The sequence below is a fragment of the Protopterus annectens genome, chromosome 11.part0 (assembly GCF_019279795.1).
Source record: "Protopterus annectens isolate FY-2018-M chromosome 11.part0, PAN1.0, whole genome shotgun sequence".
In the NCBI taxonomy this organism is placed as follows: domain Eukaryota; kingdom Metazoa; phylum Chordata; order Ceratodontiformes; family Protopteridae; genus Protopterus; species Protopterus annectens.
In genome coordinates, this window is record NC_056745.1 from 31,827,250 (window position 1) to 31,851,936 (window position 24,687).

Sequence of the window (24,687 nt, forward strand, 5' to 3'; positions counted from 1 at the left end):
GACGCATACAGTGACTTGATATCCAATAGAAGTCACTAGGCTATTGGCCTTGATGTCTTTATAAGCCTAGCCAAGTGTTTAGCCCATGTTTAGACAAATGCCCCTGTCCAGCAGGGACATGGGTGGAATCCCAGGGATGTATTTTCTATTTCCCATCCAGTTATCCAGGTTGCACTTAAAAAGGGGTAAAGAGGTACTGTGCTTGACATGGAGAGGGAGTCTATTCCACAGATGGAGGAGTCCCTGGGACACAAATCTGTTCCATCAACAAGTCCTACTGATGTCACAGAACAGGATGAGGCCACGCTTGCGGGTTACTGGAGTGGAGCTTGACTTGCATATATGCAGCAGTCCCATTGAGGCGGTGTCCGAGATTGCCTTGTATGCCAGACAGAGGTCACCTCTGAGGAGTGATTGCATGCTTCTGATGTTGTTATTAATATGATCATTTGTGGGGATGTCACTTTCCCCAAAGGGGATGATGATGTATTTTTTTGTATTCAGCTGGAGGCCATTTTTCTGGCACCAGTCATTTGTTTGGGTGAGACCCTTAGAGGCATGGAATGTGTGGTATTGCATCACTGAAGTTTGTTTTCCAAATTACTTCTCTGAAGAAATGTGTAGTAGCTGACGAGAGCATCGGGCTTATGCAAGATACACAGACACCTTCATATCCACACTGTATACATAACTACAAGCAATTTGCTGGATTGCTGGTTCATCTATCGCATGTTTTTAGAATGTAGGAAGAAAATCGAAACCCAGACGCAGGCAGAATATGCAATCTCCACAAAGAAGGCAACTCAGGCAGGATTTGTAAGAGGGAAGCAAGTACTGTGAGAGCGCATAGCGAACTGCGGCAATTCTGTGCCACGCAAGAAAGGGCACAGCACGGTTAAAATGCAAATTCGATCATCAGTGGAAAATCAGTGGTTCATCTAAACAATCCCAGCAAAAAGAATAAGAAATGCACTCTGTAGAATTACAGTGGACTCACGTGTTGACAAAAAAGCAATTATAAACTGCTAAAGCAAAAAACATGCCACCATGAAGAACTAACAGAAAGTGAAAAGGTACTTCTACAATACAATAAACCAAGCTTTTAAATGTGTTTGTGCAGTCCTATATGGTATTTATCAAGACGATGGAGAAAATGCTCAGATAGACATAGTCCAGGAAGAACATACATTGTACCAAAAACTCTACGATAAAAAGCTAAATTGGCATAGGTACAGCCTTTGTGTATCTCAAGAACAAGCGCTCAAGACTCAGATTAATATATTTACTCATTATTATATATAGGACTTATAAACCAGACAGAATTATACAGTGGAAACCTACATCTGAAAAATTCCCTAACTGTTTCCCAGGGAGTCACGTATCTGGGAATATGTAGTGACAGAGTCAGTAGTTTGTCATGGGCTTAAATCCCCAGAGAGTGCATATGGCAACATCCTCTGCTTAGAAGGTTAACTAGTCAGACCTTGAGAGAACGCTGGAAATACAGAGATATTCAGGGTCTATATCACCACATCGACACTTCAGTTCTCCGAACACCAAAACATTGACACTTAAAGAGCGAAATACGAAAAGTACGAATGGCCACTTCTGCATATTTTTTCCCCAGGGAAAAATCGCTTGGCCATTATCGGGAATTTGCCCTTTTCTCCACTGTAGACCGATCTCAAAGTTTATTTAGTTGGGGGGTGTGGGGCACAGCCCCCCACTTGATTAGGGTTTGAAAGTTTGTTTTGCTGTTGGTCAGCCGAGCAATTTTTTTCCCTGTGAAAAATTTGCAGAAGTGGCCATTCGTAGTTTTGTATTTCACCCTTTAAGTGTCGATGTTTTGAAGTGTCAATGTGGCGATATACACCCGATATTCATATGTGGTCCCACCACACAAGTCACTTGGCAGATCACTATTTGAAAAGCTTTGATGAGCTTAAGGTTGAATTAAACAGTAACAGACTAAGATTACATTGAAGATCTCTGACTTATACAGATACATACTTCCAATTTCTGACTTACAAAGGTACATACTTCCATTTGAAGGGTCCAAAAACAATACACAGTGGCATAAATGGAGTAGTATTAGACGAAGATAGTCAAACTTTGGATACAAAAACCTATGGAAAAATACAGCTGCCGCAGTGAAGAGGTTAATGGAAGGTAGGTTCATAGGTAGGTATTAGGCTATTGGCCCTAGGGCATAATTAAGCCTAGCCAACAATTTTGTGCTATCACCTCCCTCCCAAGTGGTTTAGTTACCTGCGCCCCTGTCGAGCAAGGCCACAGAAGTGATTCCCGGGGTGAATTTCCTGTTTCCCATCCACTCATCAAGATTCCTCTTGAAGAGCGCCAACGAGGAGCTCTGCCTCACATATATGGGGACCTTATTCCAGATCAAGGGGAGTCTCTGGGACACAAATCTGTCCCTCCAACAAGTCCTGTTTATTCTTGACGTCAGGTTTATGTCCCTCGAGTGTGTAGCTCTGATGGATTGGGTTTTCCTTAGGAGGAGCATTTCTAGCAATTCGGGGTTTGCCATAGCCTTGCATGTTAGGCAGAGGTCACCTCTGAGTAGTTGGTACGCGACCGAGTATAGTTTGAGTTTTTTTAGCCTCATGGCAAAGGGCATCTGTTTAAGGCCTGTTATCCTCTTTGTGAGGTACTTTTGAGGCCTCTCCAGTTGTTTGGAAAGCTCAGGAGGGCGTCCAATTGTCAAAACACCAGTGGGAACAAATTTGGCAAGCTGTCTACAAGCTAAGGCATTGGACAAAATACTATAACAGCAAAAGAGGATAATATATAGGTGGTGCCTCACACCAAACAGACTATGGGCATCAGGGAGGGCACAGGACAGCAAATGCTGAAACTGGAGGGCCGCTGATACTATTTACATGTTTTGGGAATACCTAAAGGTTAAGTCCTAGTAGGAGTTTCTATTTTGCACTCTGAAAGAGGTCTATACTTTTGACAATTCTATGGGTTGGGAATATTGGTTATTCAGGGTCTACCTCAAAATAGCAGTGAAGACCTTCAGACAACAGATGTCTTTTGGGTACTGTACAGTATCAAAAACCTTACAGGTGCCAGACATTGGAAATAAAGAGAAGAGCTTGCAGCGGAAGGTCTGGGCAATGCGTTATGGAAACACTGAGGTTATATTCTGTACTTTTTTAAGGGTACAGAGCCAGTTGAGTCCTTCTGTACCCATGGTGTGTCATTTTAACCCATTTTGGTAAAATGAAAGTCTGACTTACTTCTTTTTACTTTAAGAGTGGACTTTATAAAGGAAATGTGTGTGATTAAATAATTACAGGACATACAGGAACACTGAACATTGTATATAGTTCCTCTGAGCTGTGCTTTGTTTTTTCCTTTATAATATTAAATTATTTAATTGATCTAGTTGTATGTTCAAAATGTTACATTTTTGTTGTGTTTGGCAAAACTGAATAGAATATAGTTTAAAAAATCCTTAACTGCGACAGCAACCTACAAATGTTAAAAAGTACGTACATCTCAGTTAAGGCCATCATGACTTAGAAGGTCAGAAGGAAGTGCTTGTAGTTCTGTGACATCACTTCCCTGTGTAGCACTGGACCACTCCCCCTTACCTACTGACACCATGTGCTCGTAGTTCTGCACCATCACCTCTCTGTGCAGTTCTTTCTCCTGATTGTTCAGCATCTTCCATTCTTCTGCTGAAAAATCAACAGCAATATCTTCAAAGGTTTCTGGTACCTGAAAGTGCAGGAGATAAAGCTGACTTTATTATTATATCACTTTAAAGACAGAGCAGAAAAACTTCAACACCAACTCAGCATAAACATAAAATGTACTGTCTTTACTGCAATAATCAGCTCTTGTCTTTCTTCTCTACTGTACCCTAAAGGACAGCAGCTGGATCACTAATTGGTCACTTTAGCTTGATAATATACTCAAGTCCTCCCTTTACAGCACATCTTTAATACAGAATGAGAATTTGTTTGGTAAAATGTTTTACACACGTCCAGGCTAAATTAAAACTAAATGTTCAACATAAGCCACGTGTTAAACAAATGACAATCCCTTGTCTTGGAATCCCTGTGAAAACACAGTTATTGCACATTGAGATGGTTCAGTGTGGAAGCAGGTGGGAGATGCCTGAAACAGCAGTTATATCTCACCTGTAACCACACGTCTGAACTTCCTACAGCAAGAATTCTGGACAAAGCTGAAAACATGGGACATATTTTAAATATTGTTGCTACAAACTTAGAGAAAGCTCTTAGAATAATAGGTTTTGTGCTAGCATGCATTTTCTGAAGGATATCAAGTCTGAAACATGTTTATGCTTGCTGGAGATGAGTAGAAATTTTGTTTCTCACCTCCTCAATTAACGTGTCTAAATCTGTCAGGCATCTTGTCACTTGCAAAATGTGCTTACAGGTCAGTGATGGCGAACCTTTTGGGCTCAGCATGTCAAAACTTTCGAAAATGCCTATCTTGACTCTGCTGATGTGTCACCCCACCCCCATGAACTAAAAAGAAACAATTCTTTACATATCCATTTATTTAAAAAAATACAGTCCAGTTATGTGCTATGTATTATAAAAGTAAAACATCAGTGACTTACAAGAGAGAAAATAATATGCACACTGATAATTGAGCTTAAAATAGTACACCAAAAATTACCCTACTTTTAACAGTAATTGAACTGAAAACAACACACTGCATTTGATTTGATTAAGATCAATGAATGACTTTTTTGTTGCTGAGTTTTAATAGATCACATATTTCTTGTATTTTTGTTCATTCAATTTCTTTGGTAACTCGGGTGCTGGTGAACGCTGGTGTGTCACCCAAAATGTCATGGCATGTCACCTTTGACACACATCATAGGTTCGCCATCACTGTTCCAGATGGTTTCCATAGCTTTTCACCATTCGTTTTTGTTTTCTCATAATTCACGTTATGCTGGGACTTCAGACGGAGGCATTTTACCTTTACTGGTACTAACTTTGGCTTGTACTGACACTGACCTGTTACGTTAAACTTTCTTCCTGGTTTGGACTGAAGCATTGGTTGTTTCTAATAAAAGAAGCTGCTGATAGCTATTTCTACATTTTGATTTGGTAAAACTGCACTACAGGATCCTGTTCCATGTGTCTGTCTCATTCTCCACAACATGGCTTAAATCTAAACCAGCTGTTGTTACAAATGTCCTATTGTAAAAATAATGTCACCGTCTATGCCTACTGGATGCTACTGTCAACAATGTTTCCAGGATATTGGTACAGTTATTTATTCTTCTTTTTAAAACAATGAAGTTTATTATTTGATCTCTCTTAAAAGGTGATTCAGTATCATCTGTATGCACCAGATGCAGACTTCTTGGAAAAAGCATCAGTTCTACCATCTATGCATTTTAAATTAATTTGCATTTTTAACAATCCAAAAATTCCAATGTACTTTTCTTGTCACCTGATACCTGCCTTGCTGCAACTGACTGTAGTCATTTCTCATTCTCGGGCTTTGTGATGGCTCTGAATACATGGCAGCAAAATTCTGGAATCTCTGCTGTAAGACCCTGGTTTCTGTTGTTGTTGTTGTGTCTTTTGGCTTTTCCCGGTTAGGGGTCGCCACAGCGGAACTCCGGTCCGCTAATGATTGGTAGTTGATTTTTACGTGCCGAGTTACCAGCCCTGACGCACAACCTTCAACAAAGGTACGCCCATTCACGCATGTCTCCACGCAGAAGACGCTCTAGCTGAGAATCGAACCGGACAGCGTCTTACTGTGAGGCGACAATGCTACCGCAGCACCACCACTGCAGATAAGACCCTGGTTTCTGTAATCTGCTGAAATCAGATGTTTTTGGTATTTTTTTATCTTTCATTTTACTTGGCAGTCATATTACTATGCTGTTGACTGACCCCAGATATATCATTATTTTAAGTTTATCTAGCTATCACAGGCCAAAAGTGTTACGCCAGATGGGGGCACTGCACTGGCTATTGGCTAATTTCAGTCTGTGGAGTAACACTTTTCTAGATGGAACATGGACAATCTATCTTCATTCCTGATGTTCTTCGTGTTTCACTGTTGCAGTCATTACATTTGGGTTATCTGCTTGCAGGCAGCCCTCAGTCGGCCTGATTAACAAAGTCTTGGGTCCTGCGTCTGTTGCTGGCCTTCTTCCATGATGTCTGGTCGTCAGGGGTATAAAACATACAGCCGACGCCATTACATCAGTCTTTCTTGCCATGCAGTGCCCGAAGCAGAAGCAGTTCGCAAGTGCTGGTCGACCGACTCCTGAAATTTTCGTTTTCAAGTTTCAGAACTGAAGTCTTCAACTAAAGCTAAGTACCCTTGCTCCTTCCCGAATTCAGTAAAAGTTAATAATTGCATTATTTGTGGAAAGCAAATATCTCATAAAGATTTTCATTCGTACTGTATTCCTTGCCTAGGCCCTGACCACGACGTACCTTGCTGTCAGTTTTGTGCTTTATTTAATCAACGCACTATCCGTCGTCGGTATATTTTCACCTCTAAATATTTTGGTTCTCGGTTTACTTATCCTGAAATGTCGTCGGTTAGCCATCCGACTACCAGGATTCTGAAAAAATGCAAAGATAAAGACAGAGACAGGCCGTCAAGGTCCAAAACTGCCGGCGTTGCTTCTCCTAAGCCAGTTGCCAGTTCGCCGGTACTCAGTGAGGCGCTTTCGCAGCCCCTGATACCACTACTTTTGATTCGCAGGCCTCCACTGAGACCCATTCGGAGTCCGGTATGCCGCGAGATGCTTCAACTATGGAACCCGCGGATGTCTCTATCTTGGATGGGTCCAGAGCTGCTGTGCAGGCACCGGCTTCTGAGGGTGTATTCAGGCCTACGGACTTGCATATTAAACCGATGCCTCCTTCTTCACTTAGGCCTAAATCTCGAACCATGCCTATAAAAACAATGCCCAGGCCACATGTTCGGGCCTCTATGCCTAAAAAACAAATGATAAGAATGGCTGAAGATCTAATAACTCTAATCCAGGGTAGCCAACCTCCCCCTTCTAAGAGGCCTAGGACTGAAGTTGTTTATGAATCTTCTGACCAGGATTCTGTTTTGTTCTGATTCTTTTGATGATCTGGATTTGCCCTTATCTACTTATGAGGATTCTGACGCAGAGGACTCCATTCCCTCTGCTTCCCCTCCAGAGGATTTTTCTTTTGGAAAAACCTGACAAACTTTAAGGGAGCATTTCCACTGGGAAAGCCAGGATTTTTCCAATTCAAAAAAGAGGCTTAGGGATTTCTTACTCCTACCTCAGCATAGGCCTTTAGCTATTCCTCCTGTACTAGACATTGTTATTGATGCTTTTCCGGAATCTAGTTTGGCCCCTGATTCCTTGCCTCCTGCTCCCAGAAAACCTGACAGATATTACAGGGTCCCTGAGTCACACAATTTCCTTTTTAAAAATCCTATTGAGGATCCAGAGACTATTTTACAGGGGCCCAAGGGCATTAAGGCTTATACTGCTAAAAATCCTACTCCTTCTGATAGAGACTCCAGGGCACTGGATAGATGGGGTAAGAAGGTTTATACTTCTGCAACCTTGACCATTAGGGCTTTAAACTGCCAGTTTCATATGTTAAAGTATCAGCAACATGTTATTGGGTTGCTTAAACAGAAAATTATGTTGATTCCAGACTGTGCAGAAAATAAAGAATTACAGGATTTAATGCATTCTGCTGAACAAGTTGGAAAACATACTTTGCAATGTGGTTTTGATTCTTTAGAGACCTCTTGCAGGGCTGCTGTTACTGGGTCTGTGCTCAGAAGGCATGCTTGGCTTAAGGAGCAATCTTTGCCTAATCATGTTAAAGCTAAATTGTTGGATGCTCCCTTAAATCAGGACCGCCTGTTTGGCAACAAGGCTGAGGAAGTTCTTAAAAAGATGGAAGATAAAGCTAAATCTATGCAAACTGTTAAAGATTTCTTACAAGTTCAGCCTCCTAGATTTAGTAGGCACTGGCCCTCTAAGAATTGGTCCTTTCCAGCTCCTTCCAGGTCTTCTCAAGCCAAACCCAGAAACAGCAAAAAACCCAGGTTTTAGTCCCAGGAGACACACAGAACTAAGCAGTGGGGGGGTCTCCACTTCCAAATCTGCGAGTAACAAGACTCCCCCATATGGTAAACTGTCTCAATGACTTCCTTTTAAAATTTCCAAGTACTTATCAACTGACTGCCCCTTTGGGAGGAAAGACTGCTCTTTATGCAAAGAACTGGGAATTCATTACCCAGGACAAATGGGTTTTAAATATAGTGTCCCAGGGATACAGATTTTACTTCCACACGTTGCCAGCGCCAAGCGGGTGGTTGGACCTACCCCCAAATCAGTGGGCAGAGGCTCAAAAACAAGTACTTTTTCTCTTAAGCATGGGGGCTATTCAACTGGCACCAGAACAGGAAAAGGGACAAGGTTTCTACTCGAGACTTTTCCTGGTACCCAGAAAAGACAATTCATGGCTTCCTATCCTGGACCTGTCAACTCTAAACACCTTTTTGGATATTCCAAAATTCAAGATGCTGACTCTTCACCAATTACTTCCTATGCTAGGCAAAGATGCCTGGTTGGCAACACTAGAGTTAAAAGAAGCATACCTGCACATCCCAATCAGGGAATCCTGCAGAAGATACCTATGCTTCAAAGCAGGCTACATGCACTATCAGTTCTCTGCACTGCCCTTTGGCTTATCTACTGCGCCCAGGGTATTCACAAAGTGCCTAGCTCCAGTTATTGCATTTTGCAGGCAAAGAAATATACCCATACCTGGATGATTGTCTAATTCAGGCAGAAAGCCAGGACATACTTTTGAATCATCTGGCCTTTGTACAAAGGGTTCTAACTTGTCTGGGGTACACCATAAACGAAAAGAAATCACACCTGGTACCCTGTCAACAAATTATATTCCTGAGAGCACGCTTGAATACAACTTCCCAGATGGCTTACCTCACGCCAGAGAAACAAATTCATTTGACAACCTACTTCAAACAAGTGGCCACAAAAACCCTGTTATCTGCAAGGCAAATACTGCAAGCCTTGGGGTTCATGGCCTCCTGCATTCTTCTAATTCCATATGCAAGACTGCATATGAGGAAACTACAGTGGCATCTAAAAAGCCTATGGTGTCAACATTCTCAGGATCTAGAAGCAATGATTCCTATCATACCTTGCCTACGAATAGAGTTCCTTTGGTGGGCAGAGGCCTGCCACCAAAACAAGGGACTACCTTTCACACCACCCCCTGCTACCCAAACCCTAACAACAGATGCATCAGACTATTCATGGGGGGCTCACCTGGCAGGGAAGTGCATTCAGGGCAAATGGAACCCAAATCAAATGCACCTGCATATCAATCAAAAAGAAATGTTAGCTGTACAGAATGCTCTGACAGCCTTCAAGGACCACATTCTTCCAGGATAACTAATGGTAAAGACGGACAACACCACTGTCATGTGGTACATAAACAAGCAGGGGGGTACACATTCTTACCCCCTCTGCAGACTCGCCATGGCATTGTGGAACACAGCCTTAAGCTCCCAAGTGCACCTACAAGCTCAATTCCTGCCAGGAAAACTAAATACACTGGCAGACGGACTAAGCAGAAACCTCATGGACCCACACGAGTGGAAATTGAAGCCAAGGATTTTCAAAATGTTGACAAGCAAATGAGGGAGCCCAGATATAGACCTGTTTGCCTCTCCCCCCAGAACTACCAATTGGACAAATTTTGCACAAGGACTCCCCACAAACAAGCCTGGAAAGTGAACCTATCAGTCTGTGCCTTCCCCCCTCTGCCTCTGCTCTCCAAAGTACTACTAAAAATAAAACAGGACAAACCAAGGATGATTTTGATTGCTCCAGACTGGCCACATCAACACTGGTACCCCCTCCTGTGCAATGTGTCATGATTATCCCCATGGCACCTGCCTCAGACTCCTTCACTGTTGTCTCAGCAGGAGAACCAGATCCTGCACCCTCAGCTTCTAACACTGAACCTTACAGCCTGGCTAATTACATAATATCTCCTTTACCATCCCTCAGTAAACCTGTGAAGGATATCATTTTAGAGGCAAGGAAGCCTAGTACTAGAAAATCTTATGCTGAAAAATGGAAAAGATTCTGTGCCTGGAACCAATCTCAAGGGATGAGCAAAGCAGCGCCCAGTTTACATCAGATTTTACAATACTTAACTGAGATACTTCACAAGGGCCTGTCTTTTTCCGCCATTAAAATCCACACCTCAGCCATTTCAGCTCATTATAACACAGAACCTTCACTCTTCTCTCATCCACTGCTCAAGAAGTTCCTCAGAGGGGCCAAAAATTTGAGACCACCCAGGAGAGCTCCAACCCCAGCCTGGGACCTTAACTTTGTCTTGGAGAAACTCACTCTACCTCCTTTTGAGCCAGCTGCTACTGCAGACTTAAAATTTCTTTCTTGGAAAACAGCATTCCTTTTAGCAATCACTTCAGCTAGAAGGGTATTTGAATTACAGGCCCTTATGGCAGTGGAGCCTTTCATCATCTTTCATGCGGACAGGGTGTCCCTCAGAACAAATCCATCCTTCATGCCCAAGGTGGTATCCAGTGTGGCTCTTAATCAGTCCATTCATTTGCCAACCTTCTTTCCCAATCCACAGAACAATGGGGAACAGATACTGCATTCCATAGATGTGCACAGACAACTTAGATTCTACTTGGACAGGACTAAACCTCAAAGGAAATCTGAACAACTGCTGGTGGCATTTGCTGCAGGGGCAGAGAGGAAGGCTATTTCAAAGCAAACCATTTCTAAATGGATAGTCCATTGCATTCATTTTTGCTATAAGCACCATGGAAAACCTATCCCCCAGGGGATCAGACTTCACTCCACCAGGGCTGCATCTACCTCTACAGCCTTTCTCAGAGGTATCCCTACCAGGGACATCCTAAAAGCTGCTACCTGGAGTTCTGTACATACTTTCACCAAGCATCATCATTTGCCAATTTTCTCTAAATCCAGAGCTGGCTTTGCCACTGCAGTCTTGCAGGGCCTTATAGCTGGCCCTAATGCTATCTAAACTCCTCCTCCCAACCATAGCTTTGGGAATCTATCCAAATGTAATGACTGCAACAGTGAAACACGAAAAACATAGTACAGTTGTGTACACTTACCATAAATCTAGATGTTCGAGTGTATTCACTGCTGCAGTCCTGGTTACCCTCCCTCCAGCCCCCTAACTTCTTTTGGCTATACCTCTACTTTCCTTTACTATGCTTAAAAGTCTTTTTGGTGTATTTGCTTTTTTCTTGGAGGTATATCATTGTAATTTTATATTTAATTGCTTCCAATTAGGGGGGCTCCTGATATCTGGGGCAAGAAAAACTGATGTAATGGTGTCGGCTGCATGTTTTATACCCCTGACAACCTGGCGTCATGGAAGAAGGGACAGCAACCGACGCAGGACCCAAGACTTTGCTAATCAGGCTGACTGAGGGCTACCTGCAAGCAGATAACCCAAATGTAATGACTGCAACAGTGAATACACTCGGACATCTACATTTATGGTAAGTGTACACAACTGTACTTTTTTAGGATTGGTGATGATGGGTGCTACATGTTTTAAAGTCATATTTTTTCACAATGTGTTATCTATCTTTGGGAACTTTTAACAAAACTGAGTAAACAGTACACAACAAAGTGATAAACTTAAACATCACATTTAATAGCAACCTATATGACTGTATTTATTTTTCTTTTTTGTGTTTTGATTAAAACATCTGCCTGTCAATCTCAGTTTTAACGTTCCCTTGCTAGTTTCCTCGACTATTTATTAGAGCTTTGACCTTCAGACTTAAACACGACTCCATGGCTAGTCTCTTTTCTACATTAACTGTTACTATTACCACTCTGTTACTTCCTTTCTATTAAATAATACCTCACTTCACTATATTCTTGTCTGATGTGTCTGTACTAGCACTACACTCAACTGTTTTCCATCTGCCTATCATACCAAGTTTATGTTTCTTGTAACATTACTATAACCACGTATCTTTCTTCTTACTGTATCTACAAGTATCTCTGAGTATGCTAGTGATATGTTTTATGTTCCCTGCTGTATTTTTACATATTTTCTGTTTCATTATGTGTTCACTGTAACTGTGTGTGACTTTAACTATGTTGATGTGCTGGAGCTTTTCTCCTCAGGTCTCCAATGAAAATGGGCTACTTTTTGCTCAGGTGGACCAACCCTGTTAACAAATATCAAATAAATAAATAAATAAATGAATAAATAAGCTTAGACTGCTTTATCCTGAAAAAACATTAACTCAGAATTTCCCATATTTACCTGTTACCTCCTACGGGATTTTGCAGGTCATGCACATCTCTGTGGGGAACTTGATGAGATAAGATTTCTTTTCTTCTTCTTTTACTGCACTGTTCGAGGGGTCTTGTGAAGTTGTTTGCTAACAGACTGTTCTTTAATATTTCCATACAGTTTATATATTTTTATAGAGTAACATAAGACTTTCCTATTCTATGGTCCCTCTCCTGCTCTACACCCTTCTGTGCTGCTGGTTAAACAATGTTATGAGCTTAAGTGCCAGGGGGTAAGAGAGGTCTGTTTTTGTGCACCTTGGCATAACTGACAAATCTCAATACAGGTGCCACCTGTGATGAAAATGAAATATTATGAGGGCTTGTCCCCATCTTAGTATGACACCTTGGAGCTTGATTTGTCACCTTTGACCTTTAGGCAGAGCATGCTAGCCTATGCCTAGGTTGGGATTTTTTATTCAATGACAGGTCAATCCAAAAAAAAAAAAAAAAAGAATGTTTCAGATTTTAGTGTCTGAGACTGAGCCGGCATTTACCATGGAGACCTGTCTGGAGAACACTTTTCAACACCCATCCTGCCTGATATACATGTTCTGCATAACCTGAGGCACAGTAATACTGCTGGTGGGAGGGCAAGTGTTTTCAGTCTCACATCAGGTGATCATGGAGAATGCTGGATACACCATCACCTCTAAACAGGTCTTTGGAACTTGGGAAAACTGGAGACTTCTCTTGGTTTACTGCCCCACACTTATCCATGAGACTTTCTACAAGAATTCTCAGACATCCTCATGAACTCAGTGCAAGATCATCCAAGGTGGCTAATCCGTGGTTAATGACCAGTGGCACTAGCTTGCCACAGAACTTCTAAATATTACAGAAACCTTTGACTTCTATCGGGTAGTCACCACATTTATTCATACACAAACATTCACTACATTTTGCATTCCATCTGGATCTAGTTATAATGGATTTGGAAATGGAACTAATCTTGCAGCTGAATGTCACCTGGTTTACTTTAAGCTCGATCTCACAATGATTCAGCTACTCAATACTGTGCTGGTCCTATTTGGAACACAGATGAAAGAGAATTATTCTGTGTGAGGACTAAATTAGTTTAGATATTCCATTACATGGTGCACCTTAAGGAGAACTGTTGTAAGAAGGCAATGTTGTTGCCCACTGAGATTTCTGCCTCACTAAACTGTCAAGCTGTTCTCATTCATTCAGCAAATTGTGCAGCCCAGCTTGTCTCACTAATTATAAAGCTTTTTTTTTTTGCTCTCAAAGGGAGGAAGTTACTTATTTTTTGTTAACAGGGATGCCAAAATCAGGTACTCTGTCCCTTAACATGCATCCATAGTGCATTGCAGTTACAGGTACACAAACCACCTTGTTCTCTAGTGATCTCAACTCAGTTTCAAAATGTTGGGGGGGTGTGGGTCTAGTTATATCACAAATTATTCAAACATATTTGACAGTGGGGACTTGGAAAATGTCTACCCTATCTGTAACTACCTTTCTTAAGTAAGATTGCTAAGAAAGTCAGTTATGAGCAGCTGTGCTCCTTTTTTACATCTCATGGCCTCCTGGATTCTTCTCTGTCTGGTTTTAGATGCAGATGTGCCAATAAGACTATTTGTATGCAACTAGTTAGTGACCTCTTTATGGTACAGAATCAATGGTTACGTCTGATCCCAGTCTTCCTCATTCATCATCAGCAGCTGACACTATGGACTCCTGTATCACAGTCAAGCACCTTTGTTGGCAAACACTCACCATGTGGTTTACAAGTTCTTAGATTCTTCCTAAGCTTAAAGTCAAGGAGAGCACTGAAAAGCTTGGCCACATCAGGACCACTGGTGGGAGACTCAACATGTCCTCCATTAAGTAGACTTTATGTACTTTGATAAGCAGCTTGTGAGACCTTAAAGCTTCCTCAACAGAAACATCTCAAGTCTCAGTAGTCTTAGCTACTCTGACAAGCTAAAAACCATGTCATTCTACTCAGTGTCTGTATTCATACAGAGTCCTAACTGGTGATCTCAGCTTGGCCTTTAATGCTATGAATGACCATCACTCTTTGAACTCCTTCACCTAAACTGAACCACAGGTAAAGCAAACGCCTACTCTAGAGACCTAACCCTATACCACTACATCAACAACACTGGAAAGCTTGACAAATAACTAACACAATGTATCCCCTATTTCTGGAATAGGGTGTCCAGTATCTATCAATTAGAATACTTCCTTAGAAACCTTTAAAAGCAGTCTAGGTGGATTCATGAGTGATCACAAATTTTCAATAGGGATACGTCCAGATTTTTATTTTTTTTATTTTATTTTACATTTGTTAACCGGGAAAGTCCAACTGGATACATATCCATTTTCAGCGGAGGGCAGGGGAGAGAAGCTCCAAGCAGATAAATATTTAAAATGCAGTATACAGTAATATTTAGCAATTAACAAAATCAAAAGAAAAATACACATAGGTTACATATTTAAGAGAATGGTCTGAGTAAGGTAATATTTCCAGAGATATTAAGCAATTTAACAAAAATAAAAAGACAACTACAAATAGGTTCCATAATGAAAAAAGGTTCAAAGTAAGGTTATATTTGGATAAGAGATACTCAACTAGAAAGAATAAGTTGTGCAAAGACACAACTATTTTCAAACCACCACAGAAGCAAGATGGTCAAAGGACATCATGTTATCAATGTAGGTACTCAAGTCCTTGATGACTGTGTCACATTTAAGTGGAATATTATCTACAGTGTAATTAGTAGTGACACAAGACTTACCACAGGAAACTATGCTGCATTTGTTGACAAATGTGCCATAATATATTCACAGAAACATATGCCAATTGGTAGGATGCCAGAGGGCTTTATCTTGGCTCAGTTACTACTCACATTGTATAAGATGCCACAGACAAAAGTCACTCATGGTAAAACTTTGTCACCGATGTTATGGCATTGGAATTGAGCTATGCCTTTCCTTTTGTTTCTGGAGTCATGTGTTAGATGTCACCACCCTTGGAATATGGCACGGAGGCCATCCTTTACAAGATGGTCACTAGTCATGAAATTCAATCAGAACAAGGCTCTGCTGAATGCCATCATTCATCTATCACAGCTTCCTTTCCGTTCTCAGATTATTTTGTACATGCAGAACAGAATGGAACTTGCCTTACATGTGTATGACCTAGGTGCGCATTTACACTGACACTTAAGGATAAGATGCTGGCTGTTACTAGAACCATCTTATGTTCACTAAAAGAATATTGTCAGGATAAAACATGTAATGCATCATTCCAACTAGATTACTTCTTCTTCTTCTTTTGGCTTTTTCCCGGTTAGGGGTCGCCACATCAGATCACCTGTCCGCTCATGATTGGCAGTGGAGTTTTACAGTGTCGAGTAGCCAGCCCGACACCCAACCTTCCACAGAAAGCACACACATGTACGCACTCACACCTAGGGCCAATTTAGAGTGTCCAATCCACCTACAGCATGTCTTTGTGATGTGGGAGGAAACCGGAGCACCTAGAAGAAACCCACGCAACCACAGGGAGGACATGCAGACACCGCACAGAAGGCATCCCAGCCGAGGATCAAACCGGAGAACCTCTTGCTGTGAGGCAGCAACGCTAACCGCTGCACCACCGTGGCCGCCCATTCCAACTAGATTACTGAGGCATGATTTAACTAGTGTTTATTTATCGTGTCCTGGCCCAGCTGCAACTGGTACAAAACTCCGTGGCCAGGATTGTGTCTGTTGCTTCTTGTTCTAGCCATATTACCCCTGTTCCACAGGACCCACTCATGTTACCACCTGTGGTCAGGTAGGTCTTTAAGATGCTAATACTGGTCATGCTGCTTTCCTGTTTGAATACAGTGTGGTGTTTTACTGAACTGTAGTAACTTGTGTAGTTTGAATACAGTGTGGTGTTTTACTGAACTGTAGTAACTTGTGTAGTTTGAATACAGTGTGGTGTTTTACTGAACTGTAGTAACTTGTGTAGTTTGAATACAGTGTGGTGTTTTACTGAACTGTAGTAACTTGTGTAGTTTGAATACAGTGTGGTGTTTTACTGAACTGTAGTAACTTGTGTAGTCTGAATACAGTGTGGTGTTTTACTGAACTGTAGTAACTTGTGTAGTCTGAATACAGTGTGGTGTTTTACTGAACTGTAGTAACTTGTGTAGTCTGAATACAGTGTGGTGTTTTACTGAACTGTAGTAACTTGTGTAGTTTGAATACAGTGTGGTGTTTTACTGAACTGTAGTAACTTGTGTAGTTTGAATACAGTGTGGTGTTTTACTGAACTGTAGTAACTTGTGTAGTTTGAATACAGTGTGGTGTTTTACTGAACTGTAGTAACTTGTGTAGTTTGAATACAGTGTGGTGTTTTACTGAACTGTAGTAACTTGTGTAGTTTGAATACAGTGTGGTGTTTTACTGAACTGTAGTAACTTGTGTAGTTTGAATACAGTGTGGTGTTTTACTGAACTGTAGTAACTTGTGTAGTTTGAATACAGTGTGGTGTTTTACTGAACTGTAGTAACTTGTGTAGTTTGAATACAGTGTGGTGTTTTACTGAACTGTAGTAACTTGTGTAGTTTGAATACAGTGTGGTGTTTTACTGAACTGTAGTAACTTGTGTAGTTTGAATACAGTGTGGTGTTTTACTGAACTGTAGTAACTTGTGTAGTTTGAATACAGTGTGGTGTTTTACTGAACTGTAGTAACTTGTGTAGTTTGAATACAGTGTGGTGTTTTACTGAACTGTAGTAACTTGTGCAGTTTGAATACAGTGTGGTGTTTTACTGAACTGTAGTAACTTGTGTAGTTTGAATACAGTGTGGTGTTTTACTGAACTGTAGTAACTTGTGTAGTTTGAATACAGTGTGGTGTTTTACTGAACTGTAGTAACTTGTGTAGTTTGAATACAGTGTGGTGTTTTACTGAACTGTAGTAACTTGTGTAGTTTGAATACAGTGTGGTGTTTTACTGAACTGTAGTAACTTGTGTAGTTTGAATACAGTGTGGTGTTTTACTGAACTGTAGTAACTTGTGTAGTTTGAATACAGTGTGGTGTTTTACTGAACTGTAGTAACTTGTGTAGTTTGAATACAGTGTGGTGTTTTACTGAACTGTAGTAACTTGTGTAGTTTGAATACAGTGTGGTGTTTTACTGAACTGTAGTAACTTGTGTAGTTTGAATACAGTGTGGTGTTTTACTGAACTGTAGTATTTATTTTTATTTTATTTTTATTTTACATTTGTTGACCTGGCTAGTCTAGCTGGATGCATGTCCATTTTCAGTAGAGGCCCGGGGAGAAAAGCTCCAAAAATAAAAAATAGAAATAATAATAATACATACATAGTTTAAGAGTAATAACAGATAAAAATAGTAGCTGATAAAATGTGCAAAAAGTAAAAAAAAGTTATTACATAAAAAAGCAGTTGTTACAAAATAATATTTTTTTTTTTTTACAAAATAATTAGTCTTAGCAGGAATGGAATTCGCAGTAGGAATCAAGGGCATTGTACATAAGATACAATATCCATGTAAACGTACATATTCTTTATGATAACATGGTATTATGTTTGTTTAGGAAAAAAATTTAGAGTAAGGAGTAGTTGTAGTTCAGAAGTAGAGAGGTTAGTCAGGCTTAGTACAGGAGCACAGCCAGTGTTCCTTTAGGAATAGCTTTAGATTCTTTTTAAAGAGTGAAAGAGAACTCTGTGATGTTAGTTCAGTGGGTAGTACATTCCATAGCTTTGCTACAGAGTTAGAGTATAGGGAGTCGCCTGCTGAGTGAGTGGAACTTGAAGTATTAATAAGTAGTTTACCTGAGGAGCGTGGGATCTTTTTATTATTATTATAAGTAATGAGGGTAGAGAGTATCGGGGTGTGGGTGAGTTTATACAGGGCCTTGTGAACTATGGGGAGCTGTCGAAATGTAAGCTGATTGTGAAATTCTAACCAGTCTAGTTGTTTTAGATTCAGACAGTGATGAGTTTTGAAAGGGGAGCCTGTGGCAAATCTAGCAATATTATTATAGGATGTGGCCAGTTTGTTGAGGTTGCTTTTAGAAAGGTTAGTATATATGGGGGAGGCATTGAACAGAGTTGAGATTAAGTGGGTTCTGGCTGTAACAGTCCTAGCTACTGGAGTAAGAAAGGGCTTAATTCTGTAAAGGGATCCCAGTTTTTTGTTCACTGATTTTATTGTGCTGTTTATATGGGTATCAAAGTTGAGGTTGTTGTCAATTGTTATTCCTAAGAGTTTAGTGGTTAGGTCGGGACAAATGATGGTGCCGTCATTTGATATAAGTGTGAGATGTATGGGGTGGATTTTCGGGTTGGTGTGAAAAGTAAGAGTTTAGTTTTTTGGGGGTTAAGAAGGAGGCAGCGCTTTAAGAACCATTGCTCTACAGTATTGAAAGCTTTTTGGGTTAGAGTTTTAAGTTCAGTTTCAGAGGAGCCTGTACAGATAATGGTAGAGTCATCTGCATATTGAATGCAGGTGGTGTGTGGTATTGCTGCTTGTAGGTCATTAATATAAATGGAGAAAAGGAGTGGACCTAGAATGGATCCCTGAGGAACACCGAGGGAGATGGGTAGATTATCAGACAGTTTATTTTGCCACAATACAGCCTGTTGGCTGTTTTCAAGATAAGATTTAAACCAATTCATGGTTAGGAGATCAAGTGAAAGGGATTTCAGTATGTGCAGGAGAAGTTGGTGATTAACTATGTCGAAGGCTTTTGATAAGTCAATGAAGACTTGTGAGGAAAGAATATTATTGTTACAGTTATTGTTGATGGGGTCTGAGAAGGACAGCAGGGCAGTGGTGGTACTGTGGAAAGGTCTGAAACCATGCTGGCATTGGCAAGTAAGTCATAGTTGAGAAGTTGTGAAAGTAGTTGCTTATGGATACATTTTTCCATTATTTTTGCAAGGGGAGATAGCAGAGCTATTGGGAGGAAGTTAGAATAGTCATTGGAGTGTCCCCCTTTATGTAGTGGAATGATATGGGAAATTTTCCATATAGATGGGATAGTTCCTTCATTTATGGTTCTATTGATCAGTATAGAAATGGGGAAAGCGATGGCTTTAGCTCTTTTTTGCAAGAATTCGGCAGGGAGTTGGTCAGCTGAGGGGATGGTAGGTTTTAATTTTAGGAGAAGGGAACAAATAAAGGAAGTAGACACTGGTTGAAAATAAAATGGAGGAGGTGGGATAGTGGTTGAAGTAGGAAGATTTGAGGTATCGGGAGAAAGATGGCTAGCAGGATTTTTGATAGCATTAGTGAAAAAAGAATTAAAGGCATTAGCCGTTTGTAAAGGGTTGTCAGGGTAACTTAGTAACTTGTGTAGTTTGAATACAGTGTGGTGTTTTACTGAACTGTAGTAACTTGTGTAGTTTGAATACAGTGTGGTGTTTTACTGAACTGTAGTAACTTGTGTAGTTTGAATACAGTGTGGTGTTTTACTGAACTGTAGTAACTTGTGTAGTTTGAATACAGTGTGGTGTTTTACTGAACTGTAGTAACTTGTGTAGTTTGAATACAGTGTGGTGTTTTACTGAACTGTAGTAACTTGTGTAGTTTGAATACAGTGTGGTGTTTTACTGAACTGTAGTAACTTGTGTAGTTTGAATACAGTGTGGTGTTTTACTGAACTGTAATAATTTGTGTAGTTTGAATACAGTGTGGTGTTTTATTGAACTGTAGTAACTTGTGTAGTTTGACTACAGTGTGGTGTTTTACTGAACTGTAGTAACTTGTGTAGAGTTCTTTCCCCTTGAATATTAAAAAAAACATCTGGTTTACACAAGAGAACAAACACGGTGTCTGACCTGCCAAGGCATAGGAACTACAAAATGCTGACTAACTGTAAATTGCGGGATGACTTGATGGTTACTATTTTTACTTAATAAGATAATAAAATACCTAACATTAACTTCAGAAAGCTGAATTAGACTGTCTTTATTGCATAACATACTACTTTGTTAGAAAAGCAAAATTCCCCATCCACCTGCCCTGTTCTTATTGCACTGTTAAACTCAGCACTGCTGGAGTCTTCCACCCCATATGTTTAATTTGGCTTCAGGAATTCCTCCCAATTCTCTTTCACTGTCTCTTAGTAGTGGTGTGAAATATAGTTTTGTTAAGGTACTCCCCTTTAACTAAATAAAATAATTTACTCTCCCAATGAGCAATGACAGTGGTTACCATTTTCATAAGTTAATACTCCTCTGTTTTCCCCAGACCCATAATATTGTCTTTTCACTGACAAACATAGGTGTACCCAATATCCTCAGAGTAGCTTCACTCTTTTGCATTTAAAGCCAGTTACACCACATTAATAATCTAGGACACGAGTCTGCACTGTACCTACCTGCATTTAATCTTTTGTCTAAGTTGTCTAAGGTCTTTGGCACTATTTTCCATGCAGGCATTATTGGCAGACATCTAAATCTGAACAGAAATCCTTATATTTTGCAGATCTGATACATGCATGCATGCTGGATGTTCCCACGTGTACGTACATAGTCACTGCTGGGAACTACTGGTTATGGTTATAATGGACAGTACAGAAGGGGACTGAGGATTTCATGTTGCCCTAGTCAGTCCACTGCCAATGACCACCAGGGTAGCAGAACAGTAATAAGATGGCATGTTGCCCTAGTCAGTCCATTGCCAATGACCACCAGGGTAGCAGAACAGTAATAAGATGGGCACCAATTACGTGCCAACAGAGAAAGCATCTAGAGCACTGGGAACAGAAACAGAAGGGCAAGGACCATAATGGAAGAGAACATTTTTTTTAAATTAAAAACAGGGATGTCCTATCTTTTAAAATACTACAAGTATTTTAACTAATTATGACTTATAGATGCAGTTTACAGAAAGTGCTGTCTGCTATAAATCATTGACTTTCGCTAGGGTCCAGTACAATCCTGTGGTTGATTATGTAAAGTTAGACTCAGAGCGATATCTCAAAGCTATCATCAACTACCACTTGGCAGAAAGAGTTTTTAAGATGTTCTTATAAGTGTGGGGAATGAGAGACCACCAGCAAGAGGTAGGGAGTGTGTGAAGATGTGGGAAACTGGCAGCACAGAAGAGACCATGGAAATCCTAAAACTAACAAGAAGGGTAAGTATTTAATTACACGGGCTGCAAACATTTTAGAATGTGACTTACAGTTCTTGTGGCTGAATATTGTTCAAGTTTAAAAAGGTCACCCATACATAAATACAAAAAGAAGGGAAATATGATTCTATAGTATGGGGCTTTAGGTTTATTTGTTAATTATGCACTTATATACATCTAGGAGAAAACAGATTTTCAGGCAGACTGAAACAACATGAAATACTATCCTTATCTGCTTATAGATTTTTCTTCCAAGCATTTTAAAGCACACACATATTTGTGCATGCAATCAATCACATTCACTTTACATTTCTCGTATATCAGACTGTGACACTCCTTTTCTACATGCATGCATGCAAAGAGAACATATTCTCAAATACGGGATCTCTCTTGGAAGAAATACATAGCAAAGCAAATTGCTCTAATGTTTCCTGACTGTTTAGCATTTCCTAGCTGCAGTACTAGATCTTTTTTTCTGCCTCTAACAATACAATGTGTGCTGCTTATAAATAACTCCCTCTCTCCAGAGTCTGGAAAGAGCAATTCAAACATATCAAATCCCAGAAAAAAAAAATACTTTTTAGTTCCCTTACTTCGATTTCCAAAACCATAATCTGTTCTCTGAAAAAAAATAAACAAATAAGATTACTTTTTTCTGTCCTTTTTTAGACTTAACTGCAAGAAGAATAAATTATATTCAGCACTCAGCCAGCCAGTGCCTTTATACACAGTATTTGCCCAGCATTAAACTTACCTCCAACTTCATTTTTCTGTTTCAGGTTTCTACAGTGAAGAATCTGCCAGAAAAGATGGAGATGTTGTTTGCAGACACCAGCTCTGTCAAAACAGTGGAGAATTACAGCTGAAAAATAATGTATTTTGTCAACTTCTTGCTGCCAACAATATGCAAGGTTAGTAACTAAGCTAGCACTCACTTCCTGTCCATCAATGAAATGCATCCCCATACCACAATCCAAAACAGGTAATTAATATTAATGAGGCATTCAACAGTAAAGCAGCAATTCTCCTTTGATTGCTCAGCATTTACACTAATTATTTGTGATGAATGCAGTGCAGATTTGTGTAATGTAAGACGGGCAGATCAGTATGTTAGTTGCAGACTATGTTGCATGTTATTACATCATCAACTACTGCTGAAAGTGTTTTTGCATTAATGCAAAACATTTGCTGTTAATTACATACAGCATCATTTGACAGACTTCGTCACATAGTACCTCCCCTGGCACAGTAAGGACCTTAGCCTTCACCATTCCTTTACCAAAACATATTGCTTATGTACTTCAAAAGTAAAATAGCATTTCTTTTCAACAGTAAGTGGTAAATTTTAATGTACAGAAACAAACCTCCTAACAGCCTTGTTTGTTTACAAATTAAATAAAAGTGAAGTAACAGATATTTGACCTAGCACATTTTTGTATATTCACCAATATAGGCTTTTCTATTCAGCTTGATTTCATCATAGAATCAGTAATAAAGACAACATTTTAAATTTACAACTTTTGGAGAGCTACTTTCACCTCCTCTGAAACATATGTGGGCTTCCCCAGGGAAACTGGTCTTAGTATTTGAGAAATACTGAGTTGGACTGCAGTATATGCTGCTTTCTCCATAGGGATTAAAGCCTGTTTTTGTGATATTAGCATTATTTTCTAGCAAAAAGGTTGTGCTGTCACAAAAGTCTCACACGGTCTAAAATAAACCAAGACTGTGTATTGAAACAGATTTACTTAACAATAAATAACGAAGATGTAAAATATGTTACTTATGAATGGAAACCATGGAATTGTACATAATTATTATACTTTCTAAACAAGCACTCCTAATTAACGTTTTTTTAACAACATAAATATATTTTTCTAAACTCATTTTATGTTGAAATGTACGTTTAAACAGTGTTTACTAAACTCTTTTCTAGGGCTTTGTATACCTTTTTCTTTTGTTATCTGTATCAGTTACACTTGTAAACAGTTGCAGCTACAGTATGTTACATTACAGCTATCTTGTACTTTTTATTCAGACTACTGACTTCACCTTTACCTTAATCTGTAATGTTCTTTGTCCCATCATTGCACTGCACTGTACTGTCTCTTCCTTCCAGGCCTTCACCACATCCATTCACATCCTCTGTGTGCTGTTCTGGTCCCTTCACCACATCCATCTACATCCTCTGTGTGCTGTTCTGGTCTAGTTTATAACCCTTCCGTACTGTTTATGTTGTCAGTCCTGCTAATCAGTGACATAATAATCGAGACTCACTTTGCATGTTCTGCTTTTCTTTTTCCTTTCTTGTTTTCAGACAAGGGCCACATAGAAAAGCAAATTCATTACAAATAAATGTTTTTACAGCATATCACAACAGCCTCTTTATTTAATTGTGGTGTTAATTGTTTTTTCTGATGTATCTAATTTACCAAATATTTCAGAAAATTTTAGTTGATAACTGTCCACTACTGTTATAGCTTCATATATAAGCATGGATACAAGAAAAAATAGGATAGCAATTATGGAGGTTATAAGTAGAATAAAAAGTGAGTGGTAGTGTATGTTTCTATCATACATTATATACGGTCCTTGTAGTAAGCTTTTTTTATTAATTACACTGTCTGACTGCATACAGACAAGCTTTTGTCTCTTCAGGTTCTTTATATCAATCTTATACGTGCTGCATTGTAGGAGGTGCTTCAACACAGTCACTCATAATTTTCTTAGCGATCCCCTGTAAATATGATTCAGTAAATAAAACACTCTTTGGAGTGTATGTTGCACTAGCAATCACTACTTCACAAAATGGCTTCTACTGCATTGTACTCCATTATCATTTGAAGTTTTTATGATAAAACATTTTGGTTCTTCACTATTTTGTGCAACATTTCAGGTGTACCAAGTATTCTTCTCAGAGTCAAGTACTATCACATGCTGTTCAGGGAACAGTGGCATACAAGAACTATTTTGGCTGCTCAAGCAAACTGAACAATTTTCTGTTGTTATCTTCTTCATTTTCTTCATAAACAGCCACGTCATCAGCTTTGCTGACTATGCTGTGAAATCCTAGATAGCATTTGAGCCATCTTTGCCTGAAAAATGTTCAACCCAAATGGGGTAATCCAACTATAGTGTAATGGAGTCCAAA

General features: G+C 39.8%; 1 protein-coding gene across 1 annotated transcript in view; it reads right to left on the reverse strand.

The window, feature by feature from the left end:
• Positions 1–22,477, reverse strand: part of LOC122814900 (KRAB domain-containing protein 4-like) — a 94,851-nt gene extending 72,374 nt beyond the window's left edge. Inside the window, exons 1-2 of the mRNA XM_044087165.1 lie at positions 22,291–22,477; positions 3,621–3,747 (exon numbers count right to left, since the gene is read on the reverse strand). Of these exons, the coding sequence (XP_043943100.1) occupies positions 3,621–3,747; positions 22,291–22,302 (139 nt within the window). The 5' untranslated portion in view covers positions 22,303–22,477. The remainder of the gene's footprint in view (positions 1–3,620; positions 3,748–22,290) is intronic.
• Between the last annotated feature and the right edge of the window lie 2,210 nt (positions 22,478–24,687).